This window comes from Nesoenas mayeri (genome assembly GCF_963082525.1).
Source record: "Nesoenas mayeri genome assembly, chromosome: 7".
NCBI lineage: Eukaryota > Metazoa > Chordata > Aves > Columbiformes > Columbidae > Nesoenas > Nesoenas mayeri.
Window position 1 is genome coordinate 19,944,810 of NC_137551.1, and position 24,587 is coordinate 19,969,396.

The window sequence follows — 24,587 nt, forward strand, 5'->3', positions numbered from 1 at the left end:
AGAATTTAAATGAGAGAAATGTCTTTCAAGAAGCAAAGGAAGATGCAGCCATCAGCTCTGAGGATGACAGTTTCTTTGTTCAGGTACATGATGTTTCCCCAGAGCAGCCACGCACCGTCATCAAAGCTCCCCGCTTCAGCACAGCTCAGGATGTCATACAGCAGGTAAGCAGCATGTTTCCATTTGGTAGGTCTTTAACACGTGGGGTGGAGGTTATTCTCAGCACCGGCTGAGGCATCAGTTTAGTAACTTGAATCTGAAGAAATGCCTTTTTTTTCTGCCTTTTAACAGACTCTTTGCAAAGCCAAATACTCCTACAGCATTTTGAGCAATCCAAATCCAAGTGATTATGTGCTCTTGGAAGAGGTGACAAAAGAGACAGCAAACAAAAAGTCCTCAACATCTAAACCATCTCAGAGGATTCTCTCTGATCAAGAGTCTGTGTTTCAGGCCCAAAGCAAATGGAAGGGAGCAGGAAAATTTATCCTTAAGCTGAAAGAACAGGTTCAGGTAAAAGATTAAATACTTTGCAGCAGGTTTTACAGATGGTCTACGATCAGCTTAATGGGAACCTGCTTTCAGTGGGAGGGAGACAAGCCTGACAGGAGGTTGGGTAGGGAGAAGACACTACAGCAAAAAGCAGATTCCTCTTTTCTCCACAGCTCCATTTTTTTCTTTGCAAAACTGCATCAGTTACATCCAGCAACACAATTCCCTCACAGCCTGCAAATCCCACGACAACCTCTGTCTTTTGCTGCAGCTTTCTGTTTTTCAAAATCTTCTGGATGTGTACGCCGTACTCCCCATCACAGTGAAGCAGGACTGTGCAAATGGGCAGAACGGAAAAACTACTGGAACAAAGTCCCCTTTCTTTTTGCCCTGTGAAAAAGTTGTTCTGTTCGTTTATCTCAGGCTTTGGAAAATAGCAGGAATTAAGTCCGTGCCTGCTCGGAGAAGGACCAGTGTTCTCCCTTCCAGCAGATGCCACCAGTCTACAGCAGTTGTTGCTTTAAAGTACCCGTGGCATAAGCACACATTTTTAACAAGTTTATATCACATTTGCTAAAAATATCTTTGACAATGCATAATTTTAAATTAATTTATTCAGAACAATTAGAAGAGTGTGCTTGGTTATGAAAGCACAGCCACGCTGAATTTCAAAAGGGAGGCCTGCTTAGAGCGATGTTAGGTGGTTTTGTATTAATTCCATATTTCACAGCTAACAAACAGCCTCTTATAAACCACTTTTGTGATTTATTTTTTTTACAGGCAGCACGAGATGACAAAAGAAAAGGCATTTCCTTTACCAGTGAACTCAAGAAGTTAACCAAGTCAAGCAAGCAGTATCGGGGATTCATCTCGGCACCTCTGCAGGTCTCGCCGGACAGTCCCCAGAGCAAGGACGAGAGGTCTGCGTGCAGTTTGACTTTTAGTGACATCATGGAGTAACCACCACTGCCTACCGCACGGTCTGTCCAGGTAGGACATACTGATTCTGTCTCTGACCAGTCACTTAATACCTGATTTACAGAGTATTTTTTTCAAAGTTGTAGCAGGTTAAATGACAGTGAGGTACAAGAGACTGCCAGAAAGATCCATAAAAGCCTTACACATTGGTGTGCAAAGGCACAATCAGATCAGCGTCGTCTCCACTTATTTATGGCATTTGCTACAGTGAATCAGAATGGCATCAAGAATGGAGTTTCACCCACTTTCTCTGCCCATTAAAAAAAAAAAAGTTGCATCCTGGTTGATTTTATAGCATGCATTTTAATCCAATAACTGTGCTTAATTAATAATGTCCTGTTACTCTTGCTCTAGGCCAAACTAAATAGAAGTATCCAGGAGAGCTTTTGTTATTTTTTATTACATGCATATAATAAAATCAGCAGGGTTGACGATCTCCTTTTTAGCTACAAAAGTTTATAGTGTTAATTTCTCTCTGTGGAAATTCTGGCAGAAATGTTTAAACATTTTTACTATCCTTTCCTTATCGCTTCAATTTCTTCCATCTTGCTTGACTTAAAACAAATGAAATATACAACATAAGACTGTCCTGTTTCTGTGAAGATGATAGTACATGCAAGTCGTCCACCGCATACTAACCAGATATTTGTGTGGTGCTATTACAGCACTGAGACATCATCTGAGTTATGGCTCATCGTAAATGAAGCAGAAATTGTTTAGTGTTGATAATTCCATCTCACATATAGCCAATTTAAGATTACATTTCTCTTTCCACATACAGCTAATTATTAAAGCATTATTTGACATGCACTGTCATACTACTGCTAAATCATTAAATTTACAGAATTCAAAAATAATATTTTCATTTGTAAAATAGTTCAAATATGAAGGGACAAATTTGGTATCTTATTTCTAGACTACTAGAAAAGCCCTAGAATCATCAAAACCATTTGAATTCAAGAAAAGCAAAGTAAATTATGGAAAGAGCCCAGTCATTTTCTCTCTTCTTCTTCATTTGTTTTTACATTTTTGGAAAACTGGAATTTACATCAATCATTGAATCCTTCTGCAGTGCCTTTGAAGGAACCTGCTGTGGACTGAGCTGGTCAGCAATTGTGTGCCCTGTGCTATAGATGCTTAATCCAGGTAATGCTGCTGGATTAACATCCAGAGTCCGGGAAGGCTGAATGTGATGTTGTAGATTGGAAATACACCTGGCAGCTATTGGAAGATTCTCCTCTTCCCATCCCTTCACATCTGCAGATCCTCGACAGGTGGATGAAGAAGTTTGTTGCAAACAAATGTGTGTTGTCACCCTCCTCTTTTTAAACAAAAGATGATATTAGCTAGTTGTCTCTAGGGAAACTGAAGGCAGAGAACCAGAGCGTTCTTTTATGTGTATTATATTAAAATAATGCACTTTTACATGAAGATTTCTGTTAAACACTGTGTTAAGTGACTGTAAAGAGATTTAAATATACTGTAACTTCCTTTGCTTCTCTGTTTAACTTTGGCGAATATACACAAAATGCTCAAATTATTTATGGTTTATCTACTTTAACAAAATAATGTACAATAGCTGAATACACCTAACTGGTAGTGATACTTCGACAAGGAACAACATTTTATTCTTATAAATTCTAGTTTTCCAGGCTTGTGTTTAAAGAAAGAATATTTATTATCATGTTCCAAAGTATATGCTATTGTGTAATATATTTATCATATACTACTTTTTAGAAAATGCAGAATTTTTACCTCTCTCTGGATTTAGAGGAAAAAATGTTTGAACTTTTCTGGTTGTTTTTTCAGCACAAGATGGTTAATACCCAAAACTTACCCCACTCAAAACAATGCATTGATAAATGTAACTAACATTTTAAAATTTTGAATTCTAAATACATTTTTCCATATTGTCAGGAAATGTCTTTTTGTCTGTTACACCCAGAGAGTACAAAGAACTCTCACACTATAACTCTTGACATTTTTGTTTACATAGAAACACTGTTGGAAAGGTTTATGTTTATCTTCTGATATTTTAGTTAGTTGTGGTTGTCTCTTTTTTTTTTTTCCTCTATGGGAGTTACCAATGTGCTTAGTTAGTGAAAACAATCCATACTCATTTACAGGGGCACAACTGCTGAAATGAGTCATCCCTTTGGTTTCCCACAAGAAGTGTATCTGTGGTGAAGAAATTGCTCTGCACGTTCTTTTCTTCCTAGAGGAATCCCTGAACAAAGCATTTCAGTTACCTGGTGTGACTACAGGGAGTGATTCATGCACTCAGTTATTCCACATCAACCTTAGCACAAAGTGCTGCTGCTCTTGAGAGAGTAGCTGCATCAGGCAAAGGATAAAGAAGCAGCACAACTAAAAGGATGTTTACTTTTGATAGTGCAAGGATGAAAGGAAGTTACAAGCAGCAGTCCTGTGACAACCAGCCCCCCATAGCCCTCAGAAAATTAAATAAAAGCAAGCAAAGTCAGTCACTAACTGGCATATAAACATGAAAACAGAAACCGCTCTCTGTCACCAGAAGCTAAGAAGTCTTTCACTATCCACTGCAGAAAATTCCAATAAAGTAGCCATTACCAAAGCAAAAAAGTGCCCTTCTGAGGTCATTTCCAGGGAAAATAACCACAGACACATAAAAAAGTCAAATTTCTCCATGGCATATCCTCCCAGAGACCATGCACTTTCCACTGCTTATCTTCAGTACTGTTGTAGCAAAACAGAATTTTGCAATTCAGCAATCAAGCTCCAACTAAAAAAGCCACACACCTCCCAGCTCAGCCCCTTCACTCACACATCACCAGCTCTAACTACACAGCTGGCCCTGTAAGAATGTGCTGTGCTCCCTCCCATCCCCACCCAAGGCACGTGCATAATGCAAGACTGATAGTGAGTAAAACGTTAGATGTGGCAACTTGTAGTTTTATATGCATAGTTTGCAATACTTCTGAATTACTGGGAAATACTTACATCCACCTATTGCACAATTCTACTAATGCATTTTTTTTTTTTTTTAATGTTAGTTTCACTCTCTGTTACTTTAACACAGTAACAGTTTCACACCCTTAAGAATTTTTTTCTTTTGGTGTTTCCATGATGTTTTAAAAACAATACTTACTTCCTATAGAGTTTGACCTTACCTGTTTGGCTTTTTTGTTTTGTTATATTCAGCAGCACTAAAAATAAAAGTCTTAACATCACCTGTAGTATCACAGTAGTTTGGAAGACACGTTTGCTAATTCGTTAGATTCAGGATGGAAAGTTCATATAACCATGTCGTCATCCACTAATGGTTTTCTGTCACGTAGATTTAAAAAGAAAAACCCTTGGGAAATCAAGGGACAACAGCAGCCATGTCACATTGTGTAACACAGGTTTAACAGTAGCCTGACATCTAATGACAATTTAAAAACAGTAGTTTTGTACCATTTCTGCTAATACAATAATTTTCTAACTATGAGAATAGTTTATTCATATAACTATCTATCTTCCTCATCAGTCACAGTCTAAAGCTGCTTTTGCTGCTGTTTATCACAGTGAAAGAGAACAGCAAAATATTTGGCTTTCTATATAAAACCTCCAACCTTATAGGCATGTAGACATCTGGAATTGTGTAGGGCTAATTACACTTGTCCAGTATTTTCATTAATATAACACTTAATTGCAATTTGAGGTAAACATCAGCGTAAAGTTTTGTTGCTGAAATTAGGTACACTGGAATACAATAGCCTTCCCTTTGTGTTTGTTTCAAGTATCCTAATAATGAAAATACAAAACCACTTGAAGCATTAAACAGAGGTTTTTTTGTTAACTTTTGTGAAAGCCCAGTTAAACAAATTTAATGTGCTGAGTTATTATTCTAATAGGAAAGTTTATTCTGCTTAGCCAGATTTTATTTCTGCAGGAATACCTGTCTGCACATTCCTATGACAAGCCTGACAAAACAACTTTGTCCCTTTCTGTGCTTTTTGGCTGGGCATCGACATCAATTAGGAAAATACATTCATTTTTACATTACAAACTATTTACAGGAAGTGACTTTCAGGATAAAGTTTGAAAGAAAGGAATGTAAATAAACAACACCTTCCAGAAACACGCAGTCTCTGAGTGGTAGCAGGCCTGATGCTGAACAGTTTACAGGCGGAAATCTCACGTTCTGTTGCCTATTGGCAAAAACACAGAAGTATTTTATTCTACACTATTTTAAAACCACTGTTACTTATCTACCAATGTCTTGTATTTTCCTTGCATAGCATGTGCTACTTTTTTTAGTGATGTGACTGTACGGGACAACAGCTGGGCAGCTGCAGATCCTGGCCCTGCTGCAGGAACCGGGGCACACCAGGAGGTCCCTCCTACCGCCTGAAGGGTTTCCTGTTTCTATCTTACTAACCTCAAAATTAGCAGTTAGAAGAATAAAAGATACTATGTCAATTTTAATTTTTAAAACGTAGTCACGTTTTTTTTTTTAATTGCTACAAATACTACTAGATGAAGTGTCCAAATAGCCATCTTTAGAAACCCATCTGCTTCTAGAAATCACATGCTTTCACGAATTGAAGACTTCAACATGGAAGTATCTACATATTTCATGAACACATTCTCTTACATTCATAGTTAGTGTTTTAAAAAAAGAAGAAATTGCTGGTAGCTTCATAGTTCAGTGAAGGTTGAGTCTGCAGCTTCTGAAACCAAACTGTCTGTTCTGCTCTAGCTCTCTCAATGCCTCTGCTTACTTTTGGGTTTTAATCACTGGCTGTTACTATTCCACTATAAAACTCAGTTTACTTTTAGGGTAGCCCACTAAATGTAACAATGGTGGTGTTTTTTTTTTTCCTGTCTGTGACAAATATTTTGTAACTTCAATAGTGATAGACCTTTGGCAGAGTTAGCAAATTAAACACAAAAATCAATAGCAGTAAATAGATTTAGCTCCAATACATGTATAGGATATTTCAGAATGACTTAGTTGTACAGTTGTCTGCCTCTGCATGTCAAAGTATTCTGACAATGCAACATTAACATGTGCCAGTCTTTATTTTGTTTCAAAATTGTGTAAAATGAACAATTTTAAAAGTGACTTTTCCACCTGGACTATTTTCTCTCTGCTGACTTGAAGAATAAACTTGTATTTGTATATGTTGTAAAAAAAATAAATGGTTTAAGATGCTGACTGTTTGCTTTTGCCTTCCTGACCTAACAAAGTACCAGCAAATGTCCCCCTGTAATTTTCAGAACTTAAACCACATCCATATTTGCAACCACTTAACTATTAAAAAGAACTACTCAAAAGCTGTGGGATTGGCAACCTAAACAGAAACACATGTATTACCAGCAGTATTATGTAGGAAGTTTTGTAATCTACGTAGTAAAATAGGTATTTTCTAATCCATTAAATAGAAATCAAGATTTAAAAAAAGAATTTCTGATTATTGTAAGAAGGTTAAGCAACTTGAACAAAAGCTTTGCAAACCTTCCAACATGTATCATTACCACTTCACGGACTAAACACTACAGAATGTATTAGCTGCCAGCTAGGGAGAGCCTACCACACTCCCTTGTAGAACGGAATTCACATAGAGCCAATACTCACTTGCATGTTATTTCATATGTTTTATCTACTGTTCACAAAGCCAACATGCAGCTGAAAATGGATTCTAAAACAACCAGGCAATAACTAATAAAAAATAATTCAAATTCTTACCTTGAATTTGTCCAGTATTCTTGACAGCAATAGCTTATTAAAGACATTGTCGTAGAGCACTCAGTCATGATCGTTCAGAACTGGAATTCGGTAATCTCAATTTGTCAATACCAAGAGTCATTGGAGAGAAAAAAACCCACCAAGTGTAAAATCATTTCAAGATTAGATAAATGGTTAGGAGACATCAGAAAAAGAAACAGAAAAAAAAATGCAATACATACTCCAAATCTCTAGGTATCTCAAACAAAGTCACTACTATATTTACATTTCCAAAATATTTATTAATTTATCAACACAACCCTGTGGTTTCTCAGAAACACATGCCTATATTCTGTTATTAAAAAATTCAAAATATATAAACAAAAATACTTTAATGCATGGTTGCAAACAATTTTTAAATGACCTGGTTTTGCTGCTTTTTAGATTGCTGCTGTGACTGTTCATTGTGGTTCCCAGGCCCAGAGAACATGGGCTCGGTGGCTTTGTAATTTGGTGTGAAAAACTGCTGTTACATTTTTTTTTGTGTGTCTGTAGTCAAACCAAAACCTACTTGAATTCCTTTAATGTAAGTGGAGATTTCCTTCAGCCAATCATTTTCCATAATTACAAGAAACCAACTGAACATGGTTGATAGATAAATTTACGACAAGGATGATTCCTTCAAGTGTTTAGCAAAATCCAAGGGTTTGTGAACAACAGTCTCACTAATGTGTTGTTGAAGCTGTTTGTTTAGTTCTTCATCTATAAATGAATCCGTTGGTGAGAAAGTATCCTGAAAATTACAAAATATTAGATGCATTACTAAACAAGGCCAGTATGTGTTTTCCATGCAAGGCTTCAATTAGCAGCCCTGTTTCTCTCCCATGCCCTTAGGTGTCTAGACCAGATCTATGGATCTGGCAGCTCACATATATCTGGCGTGCCAGGAAGCTTCACTTGGCCAGTAGCAAAGCAATGTGCAGGGCAGTGCTTTGTAAGTTCATGTTTTTGGTGAGGATTTTTTTGTTTTGTTGTAAACTGGGCATTAGAAAAATACCTGCTACACACAGCCCCAGCTTCCAGCTCTGAAGAAGCTTACGCACTGTTTCCTGTTCAACACACCTTATCAACATAAATAAACTATCAGATTGAAAGGCTAGCAAGAGCAATAATGCCAGCAGTGGAGGCTGTCAGTCGGAAAGACATGTCCATGTCCTGACCCTGCCTCATGAGATCCCTTGTGGCTGCAGCCAGCTCTGGAGGCCTCCCCTCCTTTCTAGTGCTCAGATGAGAAAGCTCATGCACTCAGTCTATACCTCCCTGTTAAAATCTTAACACTCACATAGTGCAGTACTTTCTGCACTCCAGGACAAACGAGATCCTCTCTTTAGTGGTACGCAAGGAAAGAAAACAATTCAGAGCTTCTGTCAAGAGGAGAGAGTCCTGACAGACAACGGCAGCACGGCACACAGAGAAAAACATGCACGACAGACAGGCTAAAACTTAGATACTGCCAAAATTTGTTAAAGTGAGCCAGACAACCAGGGAGAAGGCAAGACTCCAAGGTAATTTTCCCAGTTACATCCATCACAACCAGATATGGACAGTTCTCTCTGTTCCCTTCCTCTTCCTTTGTTTTTGCTACCTTAACGAGCTTATGCACTTCTTTATTCAAGCACTACACAATCTCTCTCTTATCTGCTCTTCCCAGCTTTGTTCTGTCAGAGCTGCTTACCCTGGTAGGACAGACACATCAAGAAGTCATTGTAAAAGGACAGAATAAGTAGCTACATTTTCAGAAGCTGCTCAACATTACCGAGTTACAAATTGGAGGCACTAACAAGCTTAATAAGTTATAATGTTTTCATTAGGAAGAATAAAAATTAATTATCACCTTTTAAAGGACACACCACTCGCTGGACATTTAATGGAGGTTAGCATCTGGAACACATCCACTGCTGAGGATCTAAAAAGTTTTTACCCATTCCTTCTCTTTATACATTAGCTCTTTTTTCCCTTCAAATTTATACTTTATAAATTGACACCAACAGGGACCAGTGTCCTTCTACATACTGAATCAAAGGCTCTGGAAATCAAGTTGTCCTGCCAACTACCCACACTGGGGAAAGAGAGCTGGCTTTTTGTTACTGCTTTTTGAACAGACAGTAGTTCATCATTACAGAAAAGGGCCACGAACTCTGCACTGAACCACTGCAAAGTGCAAAAGATGAGTAAAATAATAACTACCACATTCATCTGGCTACATTAATTGTCTATGGGAGGTGGAACTATTCATATAGCCTTTTTTCCTTCTTTATAGTCAGTGCTATCTTATGCCAGTTAAAAAAAATATTTGACACAGAAAGGACAGATACCAAAAAGCCCAACTAAGTCTGCTAATGCTTGGGCAACTGCATAGGTGAGCCAGCAGATACAGGTTATGTTGGTATGTCATGTGGTTAAAAAGGACACAGAGAGATGGACAGTACCTTTCTTCTGGGTGTTACTGATGCAACAGGAGGATTAAAATTCATTTCTCTCATACTGTATGCTTCAAAAAGTTCTGTAGCAGGCCTATAGCAGAAACCACATTGAAAGAAAAATGGCATTAGCTATAGCTTTTCCCACACACATGCCATTCACACCCACCACCATGCTATAAGAGAACTCCTCAGAGTAATGAGTATCACGTGGAAAAGACCGGAAGCCAACAGCTGGGGAACAATACAAGTAAAAGCAAGTAAAATGTGTCCAAATACTCAGGGGACAGAAGAAGAAATAGGAGACAAGAAAACTGTTCTGTTGGCTTGCCAACGCTCTTAAGCAGTCACTGTCTGTTTGCCCTGTACATGGTAAAAGTAAAAAAAATGCAGATAAAGTTTACCTGGCTGATACAATCTGCTTGAATTTCCAACAATTCCTTAGCAAATGGTGTTAGAAAAACTAAGCAGCCATGGGAGAACAGGGAAGACCATTACATGGGAGAAGAACTGGTTAAAGGGCAGGAAACGGGATGGAAGTTAGTTTTTGCAAGAAGAAACTACGGATTTCCACATGGTCTGAGCCAGGAGCTGTGCTTTTCAACACACTCAAAGATGAGCTGGAGGGTACCAAGTTCTTGCCTGTGAAGAACTGCTGTATGAGATGGTCAGTAAAATGGCAAATCAAATTTAGTGGGGGGAAAAAAAGGCAAAACAAACAGAGAGAAAAGCAATCTCAGCATCACATAAAAACAACAGGCTCTGAACTGACAGCACTATCACTTATGGAAAAAAAATACTGTTGTTATGACAAATACTTTCATGGGATTGTGACCTTAACTGAGTTGGAAAGAAACAGAGAACAGAATAGAAGAATAGTTACATCAGTGTATAAATCCACGGACCACCTACATCTCAAATACTGCATCTGTGTCTCCAATTATCTCGAAATACATTAAATGGTTAAAGTTCAGGAACATGCAACAAAGATCATGCGAAGCAGAGAACAGCTCCTGTTTGGACCAGATCCCTTCAGCGACAACAGATGGCAGACAGAGGGACAAAATGATACAGGCTCCCCCAAGTCATGTGAGCCACAGAAAGAATGTATTAGAGCACAGTGTTCATTTCACCTCCCAGAGCAAGAACCAGGGACTGTTAAATGATCCATGTTGACACCAGGTTCAAAACAAAAGAAGGTACATCTTAATGAGCTGTGGACTCGTGGAATCTTTACCAAAAAATGCTGTATTTGCAAAATGCATACTTTGGTTCAAGTCAAAATGAACAGTTTTGAAAATAATTCTATGAAGAGGTACAAAACAGAAAACGGTATCAGGTTCAGGAAATCCACCTGGCTGAAACCAGCTGGAGGCCAGCACATGGCTTGGAGCTTGCCCTGGTTTTACTTTTGCTGAAGCACCTACTACCAGCTGCTGACAAAGACAGGATGCTGAATTAAATCTATAGTGTGAACCAGGATGGTCATCCTAACATTTTAACATGCTACAGACCTTATGTTGCAACTTGGTTTCCAGTTTACACAGTCACAGTCCAGTGATCCTGATCCATATTAAGATCAGGGCTGCTACTGAGGAAACACAGATATTTTGCTCTCAAGAGAAGAAAGCACACTGCACTGTGAGATTTTTACCCTTGTCATATCCTGGCAACAAGCCTCAAAAGGAAAAAAAAAAAGGCAGCCAACATTCTGTACTGGCAGAAGAACAAAGAAAGTGAGTTTGAAGAACAGAAATCTTTTAATTTTATGGATAATTATTTTTAAGGATTCCTTTAAAGTATGAGTAACTGCTACTTTTCAGGGCAGTATTTTTAAAAACATAACTCCTTGATAACTCACCTTTGGCTCAAATCAAGTGAAAGAGCCCCTGAGCCTTCAGTTGGAGCTCCAACAATAAGGTGAGCTGCAAATTTCTGCACTATTGGATGATAGTGTCTCTAAAAGGAAGAAAGAAGGCATTTGGCTGAAGGATAATATATTAATCTATGGATTCTTGCACTTATTTCTATTTCAATAAGATGGAAGGTTCTGCTTTGGTTTTTGATAGAGAAACTGAGCACCCCAAAATCAGTCAGTTTCTGGAGTTACGTTAATGAGAACACCCAGTCATACGTTTACTCACTAGTATGTCATGCTGTGAGCATAACTCCACACAGTTAATCTACCTTCTGCTCCCAGAAGGCAGAAGAAGGGGCAGAGGAAGCCCTTCCCAAGCCCCAGACTCTAAACCCTGGCTGGAATGACAGATCAGGGTGTCAGCTGCTCCCCAAATAAGGGCTGGACTGCACAAGAACTTAACAGATGGAAAAAGCCTCCAGAGGGTCTTATTAGGCAACCTGCAGTAAGATCCAGTGTGGCATTATCATAAGGGATATGTAATGTCCCCTTTTGAATTCATTCCTTCCCTTCATCACTGTGCTGCTCTTCCTCTTTGTATGGAATAGGTCTATCATGTCGGCCAAATTTGATTAATAAGCCTGAAGACCTCTGTTCTCTATTCTTCTGAAGTACATAAACACCTAGCAGCTATTTACTGCTGACTTTTACTTCTCTAATCACTCAGCTGCTCACTGACCTGCAGTAAATGCAGCTCCCACAGAGCTGTGTTCTGAGCATTGCAGTGCTCTGGTTCCTCTAGTTCTGGGAGATAAACTCCACTGCCTTGAGATTCGTTGTCTAGTAAGAGGTCCATCTTTGGGAATATCTACAACACACACAAAAAAAGACTGAGTTGCTTGTATTACACACCCAATTACAACATGGTTAAGTTCAGGATTCATTCCATGTTATTCAGTCTCAGCAGCATTTAAGGATAGTCTGTTTTCATCACTCTTGCTTAAGATGCTTCAATGTATTTTGCATAAAGTTAATTTGTCAAAAAATTCAAAAACCTTTAACTAGTAAGCTAAACATTCCAACAAGTAAAACTTACTTGCATTAATACCCTGTTAGTTGCCAAGATCCCAACACTGGAGTTTGGAAGGACATGAAGAGTAAGCGTGGAAAGTCGCTTTAGAAAAGCAAGAGCTCGTTGCTGGGAAACTTGCTTTCTCCGTTTGGCAAACATGACATCCAGGCACTGGAGCACAATCCCCATGTCATCATTGGTACGACCTCAGAAGCAGAATTTCATACGAAGAGTAAATAACCATTTAGAGGAACATACAGCTAAATACTCTGGTACTGACTGTACGCTGGAACCCGAGAAACAGCATGAAAGCTAAGGGGTTCAGACACAGCATCAATGTGACACAGACACAAGCATCCATCCTTTTTTGGTAAAAATAGTCCAGCTTTGAACAGAAAAAAATGTATCATTGTTTCTGTGCTCCTATCTAAGAAAATATTTGTTCCATCAAAAATGTCTAAACATTAGAAGCAGTTAGTATTTTAACCCTAAGTGCATTCATTACATCATCTTTTATAAATTGTTCAGTGGTGCAAAGATTTAATCTTTTAGCCATTCAAAACTGCAGACCTGTAGAATGTTTTTTTTCTCAAGCTTTTCTCCTTAGTGAGTACAAATTAATGAAGTTCATTAAAATTACATTAATTTCAAACTTTATATTTATTTTCATAAACTATTCAACTTCTCAGAATTATTAGAAAATTTATATTAGAAAATTAGAACATCAGAATTACAACAATCAGAAATATAAACCAGAAGATTCTAGAAAATAGGCTTTAAACTGAAATTGTTTTAAAAATTATATTAGAAAAAATAGACATTTTTCCTTAGAAGAGGAAGAATTGGGGGAAAAACAGACAATTTTTGAATTGCTACTGAAAGAAACTATTTTAAGGAAGACAAAAAACTTCAACTAAGGACAAGATAAATGCTTATCCAAGGTCACATACTCAGCATTCCCTAATGAAGTGACCTGATTAGTACCTGTTACCATGTACTGCAATAATTCTAGTATTTGTACTACAGTAGTGCAGCGTGTAAATTGAGAAAAAAGTAGATTAAAACAAACAGTACTCTTTTCAGAACTCAGATATCTTAAACCAACTGAGGTTTATTAACATTATATTAAGGCTATGATATTGAATAAGCAGAACATTATCTAGGTAAATACGGAAAATAAGAATCTGGAGTTACCTGCATGTAGGCTGAACAGTGTCTTGTAAAGATGTGTGTAGAATTTCATTGGATCAATGTTAAGAACATCACCTATTAACATAATCCCAAATAAATATATTTACTCCATTAATTTATCAGACAATATTAAACAAAAGTATGTTTCTAAAGATCTCTTACCTTGGCCAGAGAGTATATGAAAAGCGCTGAGAATGCAATGAAGACTCTCACGATAGCTTAAACCCTGAAAATACAAAACCTACTAAGTACCCAAAAGAATGCAATTTTAAGAAAACTGTAATAAAAGTAACTTCAACTTACCCCAGAAGCTATGAGAGAATGAAGGACAATCAACAGGTCATCAAAAAATTCCACATTTATGAGATGAGCAAACCTTGAATCAAAGAGATTTTAATGTTTAAGCTACAGACATTATCTGGAAACTCAGTTCAAAGTATTTTGAAATGCCAAAATCAACACCTTAAAAGCAGAGCTAAATAAAATGCTGAACATCTGTTATCTTTGCACAGATGGATGATTCAGCCCCCAGCTGCTATCACGGCTTCCCTATAGTACTAGAGACATGGTCTGTGTTCTTCAGGAAGCAATCAAACAAAATAATGGACTCATGTCACACCCTGCTGGGTTTGCATCACATCAATTCTATCATGGGAAATTTCACATCACATTGAAATGTTTTTAGAAGTAGGTGAAAACTTCAGCAGAGAAATAGAAGAATTTCAACAAGCTTTTAAGGAACAGTCTTCTCTCACTGCTTATATATCCCTTTCAGAGTCAAAAATCCCTTTAGGGCTTTATGTCTTTTCTAATACAAACAAAAGCAGGTGGACTCATTTCTTACTTCGCAAGACCTTCTAGCACAGCCGGCAAAAGCGGAGACTTCTGAGCTTTCTTCAAGATTCTAAAGTATGTTACAAATACAATATTCAAGGTCTCTGTGTGCTGAAGGAAAGAAAACAAAATAAAATACTTAATCATGGAAAACAGACATTTCTACTTCAATTAAACTCAGTTGAAAATGTTCCTCTCCAAGTCTGCACTCGGGCCTTCCCAACTAGTTGTGGCACCGTCACCTCTGCTCTTCTTATGCTGAAAAGTTCAAGTCCTGTTCTCCTGCCCCTTACTCTGTCCCCTCACCATCTCCCAGATAAACAGCTTCTCTTACCCCAGTCCACACTAATCACACTCCTCTTCTGCCTAAAGGCCACTCTGAGAGGCTGGTAAGAGCCATTACACAGCATCATGCGGAACTGGGCACCTGCAGGACTTACGCCAATGGATTCAAACACTTTTTTTGTGCAGAGAACAGAAGGAAACAGGAATGCCCATGCTGGCTTTCCTGGGTAAACTGAGAGGGCTTGGTTTCCTAAAACCTAGACCTCTGGCACAGGCAAAATATTTGTAGGTTGCCAACATTACCTAGAGGTGTGGAACGCTGAGAGGTTGGGATGGAAGGGAGAACCTCGTTACAAAAGTGTTCAGAGCTGCTACTTTGCAAAAACAGGAAAATAATCTCTAAACTACTCACCAGCTTCAGTTTTTTTTCTTTGCTTTCTGATGCTTCTGCTTCCAAGAGCTCTCGTTCCAGTTTCTCTTCTGCTTTCTTCCACTGAAAATATACAGCTGATTTTAAGACAACAGATAAAACAACGACACAGAACAAATTTTCCATGCTTGGTGAGCTGCTTAAGTCACCCTGTGATGCTACAAGGTAACCAACTTGGATATATTCCTTCCTATTAAAAACAACCAATCAAAGGCATCATCAAAACCAGAAAGAGAAAAAAAATAGGAAAATAACAGGAAGATAATTAAATACCCTGTAGAATCCCATAAATGTTCAAGTACAACACAAATACTAATCAGCAACGCTCAAGAGTTAACAATGGCAACAGAAGTGCAATCATTGCTACTAATAGAACAAATTGCTACATAAATTCACTGACGTAGAGCATGAGAAAGCCCCCCTCATACCTTTCTTTGCATTCTTGAAAGATTTTTTCTTTTCTCTTTGTAAGTCATGAACTTTTTCTTTGGTGCAATGTCTTCAGAATCTTTTTGTAATTCTACTTCCTTAATTCTTAAGTGAAGAAATACTTTTAACACCTATAGTAAAATAAAATAAATACAATGAATCGTGATCCACAACAGAGGAATGGAAGCTAAGAAATTCTGAATTCCATTCCAACTAGCAGGCTTTGCTGGACAATCATTCTGTTCCTTCATAGCTGTGTCTCCCACCTCTTCTCCCAGCTCCTCCCCCCAGCACTGTCCCTTTCTACCCCTGCCCTCATTTGCCCCTCTCACTTCAAGTCTCCCTGCCTGACTTAACCCATGTCTCTGTTGGAGTCTGATCTCCTCCTCCCAGTCTCCTTCCCTCGCCCCATATCCCTCTTTCTAACCATCTGGCTCAGCCCACTCCTAAGTTGCCCAAGTTCTGACAGAGTGAGGAAATTCTGCTTCTCTGTAACCCGCAGCTGCACTAACATTAACCTTCAGATTTTTTTTTAAAACCATTGACAGAAGAAAATTGTGTAGTAGAACAGAAAGTCTCTTACCTCTGGTCTGACATCGTAATTTCTACCTCTTATAAGGCCAGAAATGACCTTAACTACACCAAGTGAAGCATAGCCCAACTTGTCTTGTTTGAAGAGCTTCTTAACTGCTTCAACACACAGTTGAGAAATCTGAAAAGTGAATTCAAACAAATTCTTCTGTAAAGCCAGCTCCATGACAACAGCTAACTGATAATATTTGTGGTATCTACTAATTAGAAAGTAGACACAGCCTGCACAACAGCAAAAAGATACGGCCACAAGATGTGGATATTGTGGAATAAAGCTCAGAAATAGATTATTTTTCATGCAAAACAAGAACTCTTTCCTCTAATCAGAAAATCACTTACCATTTTTGATGCATCATTCATGAGGGGAACAATGAGAACAATAATGTTGTTGTGGAAGTTGAAGTGGGGTAGGGCCACAAGCAGCTCACACAGGCACTTCACTGCAATCTCCGCTAGACCTTTATATGCTTTTAATGAGATGACATTGCTTTTCTTCAACTTTCTTTGTTTCCAATCTGCACAAAATATTATTTTTGGTGATTACAGATCAGAATGTAGGGGAGCTTCCAAATATTTACATTTTTAGTTATTGCAGGCATTCTGCCACATACTTCATGCAGGTACTATTTCAAAGACGGCAAGTACCATTCAATCTGAGGAAGTAAATTGTGATGCCGTAAACAATTTTGCATTTACTACAAAAAATGGGAAGTGTTAACTGTACCTTTAATTGTTTGTTCCAGATTTTCCAAGTAAAATTTATACTGGCTCACAAGGCCTTCTTCAAATTCTCTCAGTTTCTGAGTTTCTTTTTTAACCTGTAATAACAATAATACAAATGAAATTTCATTTGGAGAGCTAAATCCCGAAACTAGCCAGTGGTGGGGAAAAAAAAAGTTTTAAAACAAATATCAGATATCTACGGTTCTTCTTCTAGACAGACATTCGTAGGAATGTACGAAAAGTAAAATATTTCTACATATTTCTATACATGTCCTTGTGCTCAAAGGGCCATTTCATTTATAGGGACTGAAATGTAACTTGTAGCTAGATGTTATTTTAAAGCCATGACTCTAAACTGTATTACCTATATTAAAGAAACCATCTAAAGAATTGGTTAAAAACAAGCTTCAGAAAACAAGTTACTTTGCATTTGTTCCGTAAATTATCGAATGCATTTCAAAAATCTGTGCCAGTTAGGTGACAATAACTAGCTTTCTAGTTGTCTTCAGTGTGACAAAAAACATCGTCTTATTGCAAGGTTTATGATGAAAGTCACCCAGGTTTGGTATATTACTTTCATATGCTATTTTTCCCCTCCATTACCACCGGAATGGCACCTGCTTATTGAAGAAAGCACATAAGAATTAAAGGTTCAAAACAAAGACCTCTGCCCCTGAAAGTGTCACAGTATCAGAACTTCCACAAGTACTCATGTGTTTGTCACCTTTTGCTCAAAACTATAAATTCATACCAAACAAATCAGTATTAGTATTTGGCATAACTTAAAAAAAAATCTGAACTACTCACAATACTCTATAAAGAAATTTGTTAATTCACCTTGGTAGCTTTTTCTACTTCAGTCAGAGGCCGGATTTTGTAAGAAGGTGCAATATCTTTGAATATCTCCATCAAAGAAACCATGACCAGCTTCCGAACAATCACAGCCACATTAGGATCCTGTTCCATCAGCATGGCACGCAGCTCCTTTAACTTTTTAATCTGATTAGGAGGCAGACAAAGTCAGCTGAAGATCACCCCTAAACTAATTTACCAGCACAAGGTACATTTTAGCAAAAGTTTGCCACAAGAAACATGTCTCATTTTTAAATATTAGAAAGAGAAAGCAACTAATTCAGCGGTTATTCAGTCTCTGCTTAGCACTGCATAAAGAGCCAAGAAATGCTAAATATCCCAAGAAAATTTTTATCTTGGGAATGTTCAAACTACCCTCCTATTACAAAGTTGCAAAGAATTAAAGAAAACTACTAGCATATCCTGAAACACTGAGAACTATCAGCTACAATCCTGAAATCAGAGCTTAAATAAGGGTCATGCTTAAGGAACAAGGTAGCCTGGACACGAAATTTCACAGACATTCATAAATCCACAAGTATTCAGAGGGACAAATCACTCCTGAACAGAGCAAACACAGCTACCCGGATCTTCACCTGATTCCAATCCTTTGTACCAACCCATGTCAGTAGTTTCACTGTTTGCCAGCCCCAAAAAGTGATACGACACTGACCTTTTACCTTGTTCAATTCAGGTACTTTTCTGCTTTTGCTATTGTTTGGTCACTTCAGGCCTTTCCTGCCTTACTGCACAACACTGGTGCACATACATCCATGTGAAGTAAATGTTACCTACGTTGTTGTCTGGCTCAGAGAGAATGGCCGACGCCAAGGCCGCTATGTGCATCTTCCTCTCCTGCAGCTTTTGTCTCCGTTGAGCAGCCATCTCCTCAGGAGTGAGCACAGGCAGGGGCTCTGCACTGAAGTCTGGAACAAGGTGTGAGAGTTAGAAAGGAGCATCACGAGAGAAGTTGCTTAACAAATACTGTATTCCAAACTACAGCTCTAGACACTGCATTTCCAATGGGCACTGTGGCAACACCACACAAGAGTAACACATGCCCTTACACATTAAAAGAAGCTTTAAGAAGGACCTTGCTAGAGCTTAGCTTAACCCAGACATTCATTTTTGCTCTGCTCCAAAATCTTACACTTGCAAAAAAAAAAGGGACCAAATGTTTTTGAATCTGCAAATCATGTTGCCTAAGTACAGTGGGAACATAGAAACTCAACATACAATCCCAATTGGACCAAGAAACTGCAGTGCTCTGCAATTTGCAGCGAATTATTCACCATTCACTTTTTCTTTTAAAAGCACAGTTGTATTATTTGTGTTTTCTGAGTATTACTTTCCTACAAGTATGTCCTTCCTCGCTTCAGATTTTATTTAGACAATAATGACCCAGAAGTGGCAGAGTTACAACTGCAACTGTTATTTGAATATGACTCTTAACTGCATAGCAAACTGCAAATCAAAATCTGAATTTCCTGGTATCCTGCAGTTTTAGGTAAAAAATTTCAAAGTCAAAGACAGTCACTTAAAAGCCTATACAAATCTGTATCCTGAACTGCATTTCAAAACGATCTCAGAGTAATCAAACTAGAACCACAGCATGTATTCTTTAAGTAAGACCACGATTTCCTTTCTCACTAGCAAAGACAACACAAGCGCAAAGATCAGCTTCAGGTTAAAATCAAAATAATTTTAAATAAATAGATTTTGAAAACAGCTGTTCCTCAGGTCCTGAGATCCTAACAGGCAAGAAAGCAAGCTCTGAATCACTGTTATGCTTTGGGGGCAACAGGGTAATGAGCATATTAAAAAACACCCTAAAGAAAATATACTTAAATTACAATCTTCCTTAGGGAACAGTAAAGTATCCTTCAGATATGTCAGTGATTTGGAAATAGAAATCCACCAAAAAAAAGAAAAGGCAAACATGACGTTTTATTACCCTCTGCTTCCTCCATTTCTTCTGTATCCTCTTCTTCATCCTGTCCAACATTGGAAACTGCAAAAATAGAGTGTGTCAAGCATGTCACAAACACAGTGGAATTAAAAAAAAATAAATTCTATCCATCTTGGCTACTATACCAGTTCAGAATCTGTGTCTTACCCGGCTTTTCCATAGTTTGGGGAATAATGCCACCCTTGTCTTTGATGGGCAGGAGATGGATGAGTTCTTTTTCTGGCTCAGACTGCATACGTCTTGGCACCTTCTCATATTTGTCAATCACACTTTCGTGTTTTCGTTTTTTGACATGAACAGGTTCACTGAAAAGTGCAAGGCAAGCTAAATGAATTAGCCTTCTAATTAGACATGAACCATGTATGACAGTATACTACCTGGATTAAGTCTCTCCACTCAGAAAAATAAATGATGACTGGTCTTATTAAGTGGAATGTTTTAGTGTGTTTACCACTGACAGCATCAATCACCACTCAATCAAACAATGTTAATGTAGCTCTGTACAGGATGTTTGAATTCAGGACAATACAGTGCTTCCCATGAGCAAAGACAAAATGAAATTTAGTTAATCTTAACAGGTCAGCCAACTTCATGGATTTTGAAATGTTGGCATATGAGCATAAACACGCATGCAAAAAACTTGCATTGATTTTCAATTTACAGAAGAAATTAACTAAATGGTATAATTGCTTATAGTACAGGCACACTATGAAATATGTTATCTGTTCATCTTATTAAAAAAATAAAAGCCAGGGATAAAGAATCACATTGTTGAAGCCACGTGGTCTGTCATATAAGAACACTGCTGTTGTTCTTGTAAGGGGCAGAGTTTCAACTGTGGACATCTGAAGGACACTGAAAGCCCTGGGCTCAGAGATTGCCAGGATTCAGAAAGGGAAATCACCTGTATGAGATGTACTTTTATATCCCAGAGTATACCCAGATTCGCTGCACACACAACACAGTCACCCTACGCATGTATTGTAAGGACAGTGCACCAGCCTCAGCCCTGCTGTCCCTGTGCAGATCAAACCTTTCCTATGTACTTAAATCCTACTCAACAAGCACAGGATCCTACATATCTAGGATTGCTCTGTTGAGCCTGAAGAAAATACAGCTGCTGTGAAAACACAGGAAACTCTGGGTCATACCAAACATCTGGAGACCCTAGTACTGGCTGATGGGTTTTGAGGTGGCACTGTTCCCATTCATGCAGCACTAAGGGGACTCAGAGATCCTTCAAAGTAAGGCAACAGTGAACAAATCAGATGAAGCTTGTAAAAGCAAACATCCTTCAGAAACATGATTTCACCGCCAAAATATTAAAAATTTTTGAAAAATGTAAATGAAATTAAAATCTGCAAAATATAAACTATTAAGATCTCAGCACAGCTTGTCTCTCATCTAGACCAGAGCACCGTTTTACCTACACCCCTCCCCACTGTGCTCCCTCACTGCATGAGCAGGTGTCCTGGCATGGCTGAGGCTCACTAAAAACGTAACCCTGAGCAGCTCTGCCATGAAGGACTCCATGAGCAAGCAAGCAGGACTAGGACCTTCTCACTGGACACACAGTCCAGGGTCTTCCATAAGGTGCCCCACAGCCTCACTCTCCCCTACCCTGCCTTCAATACTCAGGTGATGCTTAACCAGCATGTGAAAATGAGTGCATCAGTGCACATTTTTATTTATCCCTACTCCATGTTAACTTTTACCACTACTCCTATCACTTTTCTACTCTGCTCACTTGGAAAGCCTGTGTCACAGCTCACTCTTCAATGCAGTGTGGTGTGCTACTCTTCTGTAGGATATGTTCCTAACCTGCACATAAGTATATAAGAACATAAATATTTATTCTGTGCTAATATAAACATGTAATTGATAAGTAAGGTAGTATTTGACAAGTTCCTAAGAACGATTATGGCTGATCAGAATAGAGCAGATGAAAAAGACAATTCTCCAGTTTAAGGGGACACTATAAAAGAAGCTAAAATCTAGTAAGAGTAAAATAGGTAAAAGAGCAACTATCCTTCTATGTATTTCATTGTGAACTCTACCATAACACTTTGCTCCAGAAAACTGGTAACAAATTTTCTGTATGAATGTTTTGGTGTTGCATGTGTTTACAGACATGGCTTCCAAAACCTCCATTTTTTCTTTTTTTTACAGCAATTTGCAATGCAATATGAAAGTGTAGTGGCTCAAAGTCCAGGGAATGTCCTGAATACTCTATATGGAAAAAGGACTGTATACAGATTAACGCATTTCTTACAGCCAGGGACTTCACAGGAAGGAATACTGTGCAGAAACAGTACCCTGAAGATCAGGCAGAGCAGGTGAATGTACCGATATACATCAATACATTAATACTGAATGTACTGACAGACTAAGGAAACACTAAACTGGAACTGCAAAGAAACACCAGACTGAAAGTGACCTCCTGCTTTTATGTATTACATTACATATTAATTACATATTAACCACACATAACTGAGTATAAAAAAGTAGATGTCACAACAATACTCACTTAGAAGAAAGATCTCTGGTTAAAAAGGATGCTTTTTGAGCCAAATCTTCCATTAATTTTAAGTCATCTTCATCCATCATGTCCAGTGGAAGAGCATCTTCTTCCTCCTCTTCTTCCCGTTTTTCAGCTGATTTAGAAGATGATATATATGTACAGATTAAGATCCTGTACATAAATTCAAACTTGAAAACCTAACCCTGCCTACACTTGCAAGACCATTTTACTCGTTACTTCAATCCTGAACTCATCAGCCTTCAAGCACTTTGTGTCATCCCAGAAAACTGCCCCTTTATTGTGACATACAATAACGATTAGAGCAAATACATTCTGCCATCTTACATCACATCTTGCTGACAGAATGGCTACATTTTATATTTTTCATAACCCTCCCTTTCTTTCCTTTAAACAAGAAAAGCAATTATTTGTACACAGAAAATGAAAAGTTGTTTTCTTGAAACATAATTTTGAAACATGAAGCAGCAGGATATTTAGTAATCCTCATACCTTTTCACTTACAAAAATAACTCTGAGCAAACACTTACCAATTTGCTTTTTCTTGTATACTTCCAATGGAAAAGGTTTGCTAGCGATAGCATCTCTGACAGCCTCCCTTAGCTTCTTTTGTTCTTTTCGATACTTCTTAGCAGCACTCTTCTGCTTGAACTGCTTATTCTTTAATTTGTTGTCAAGTTTTATCTGACTAGTTCTGAGTAACTTGCGAAAGCTTGGAACTCGTTTTGTGTTTTTTCTCTAGGAAACAAACAGAAAACTACAAGTAACTGACACGTCCATAGTCTCTGTGAAATCTATTTCACTGTTTCAGATCTCACTACATTCATATTTCTATGAGGGCTGAAGAACATGTTTCCTCCAAATGGTGTCATAAGTTAGTTCCCAGTGTACCCAACCATGTTAAGTTTTCAAGAGAGACCTGTGAAGAATGTTTTACAAAAATATTCTTTGACAATTTTTTTATGAAACCCTATGTTCATGACACATGACACACAAACACTCAAAGTATGGTAAATATGTTATTAGGGCCCACTTCTTTGCCCTGCATGCTCCCAAGTTCTCTGTCTCCTCTCTTTACTATGCCCTTATTCCCCAGCACATGATAAGGTTCAGAGAGTCTGGTCCATGGCCACAGCCTCAAGCATCTTCCTGCAAAACCCCTGCCCGTGCTGAGCTTTGTCTCTCTCCTGCCCTAAACTCTCAGTGCCTGGCAGCTGCGTGGCAGTAACAAGGCTGCCGGCTGCAGGGCTCGGGACAGCATGAGGCACAGCTGTGTACCTGTCACAGGTGCCAGCGCTCAGAGGGTCCCAGTGGCTGTGCCAAAGAGGGCTCAGGGAAAGCCCAAAGGAACACATCAACACAGGCACCCTGTGCCAAACCTGCAAAAGGCTCTCAGAAGCGTCCAAGATGGAGATGGACGCAGCACAGCGTCTGTACCGGGGGGCTTGGGAAGGCAGAGGCTACAGAGGGAAAGTGGGCCTGATGGTGGTAGGGATGTCCCTCTGGTAAGGGAACAAGGGGCCGGAGTACCTACCATGGGGCTCCTCGAACCTGCAAATTTTTTGCCAGTTCATGCTTACGGGTTTGTTGTTTGTTTTTTAGGTTTCGCTGCCGCCATCCCCCCGCGCTGGAGGGGCTCTGCCGGCCCCCGCCCCGCGCCTCTAAGCACCGCACAGCGGCGGCTCGCTCCTCCGCGCCCCAGTTTGGCAAAGCCACGCTCGAGGGCGAGGGCCGAAGGGCTGCTCTGCCCGGACCCGCCGCGGAAAGGCTGGCCGCCTCGCCACCACCCGCTCCCCGGCGCTCCGCGGTCTATCGCTTCCTGCAGCCCCGAGGGCCGCCCCGAGCAGCAGGCCCCAGCCAGGCGCGCCCCGCGGCACCGCAAGGGCCAGCGGGAGCCCCGGGCACCGCTCCCCTGTCCCGCCCGCCCCGTCCTACCGACTTCATGGCGGCGGTCCGTGCGCGTGCTGTGCCGGGGCGGCGGAAGCGCCGGGCGGGGGCGGAGCCCTGCGCGGCCACAGCGCCCCCTGGCGGCGGAGAGCGGCGGCCGCCAGGGGTTGGGGGGGCGAAGCTCCTCCCTGCACATCTGGTTTTAGTGCCCCGCCCTATGCCCCGCATCCAAAAAGAAACGAGCTGAGGCCGGGGCTGGCGCTCAGTTCAACCAGTACAACACTGTCC

General features: G+C 39.4%; 2 protein-coding genes across 5 annotated transcripts in view; one reads left to right on the forward strand and one right to left on the reverse strand.

Moving 5' to 3' along the window:
* PLCE1 (phospholipase C epsilon 1) overlaps positions 1–1,703 on the forward strand; it is a gene marked incomplete at its 5' end in the record, with an annotated part of 125,438 nt that extends 123,735 nt beyond the window's left edge. The window contains 3 exon segments of the mRNA XM_080348222.1: positions 3–164; positions 292–510; positions 1,270–1,703. Of these exon segments, the coding sequence (XP_080204348.1) occupies positions 3–164; positions 292–510; positions 1,270–1,449 (561 nt within the window). The 3' untranslated portion in view covers positions 1,450–1,703.
* Positions 1,704–5,330: 3,627 nt separating this feature from the next.
* On the reverse strand, positions 5,331–24,366 carry NOC3L (NOC3 like DNA replication regulator). Of its 4 annotated transcripts, XR_013922335.1 has the most exons (23): positions 24,348–24,366; positions 22,943–23,150; positions 22,401–22,527; positions 20,021–20,178; positions 19,859–19,915; positions 18,700–18,830; positions 17,890–18,051; positions 17,054–17,147; positions 16,669–16,844; positions 16,322–16,450; positions 15,738–15,869; positions 15,292–15,372; positions 14,605–14,705; positions 14,064–14,136; positions 13,923–13,986; positions 13,764–13,835; positions 12,594–12,775; positions 12,237–12,365; positions 11,501–11,598; positions 9,649–9,733; positions 7,731–7,952; positions 7,181–7,275; positions 5,331–5,639 (listed from the first exon to the last, which is right to left on the reverse strand). XR_013922335.1 is itself a non-coding variant. In XM_080347481.1 (21 exons), the coding sequence occupies exons 1-21, from the start codon at positions 24,354–24,356 to the stop codon at positions 7,821–7,823; spliced, it is 2,400 nt and encodes a 799-aa protein (XP_080203607.1). In that variant the 5' UTR covers positions 24,357–24,366; the 3' UTR covers positions 7,082–7,820. The 4 variants fall into 4 exon arrangements, 1 of the variants encoding a protein (XP_080203607.1); XR_013922336.1 differs by having other exon boundaries at positions 7,181–7,952; XM_080347481.1 differs by lacking the exon at positions 5,331–5,639 and having other exon boundaries at positions 7,082–7,952.
* Between the last annotated feature and the right edge of the window lie 221 nt (positions 24,367–24,587).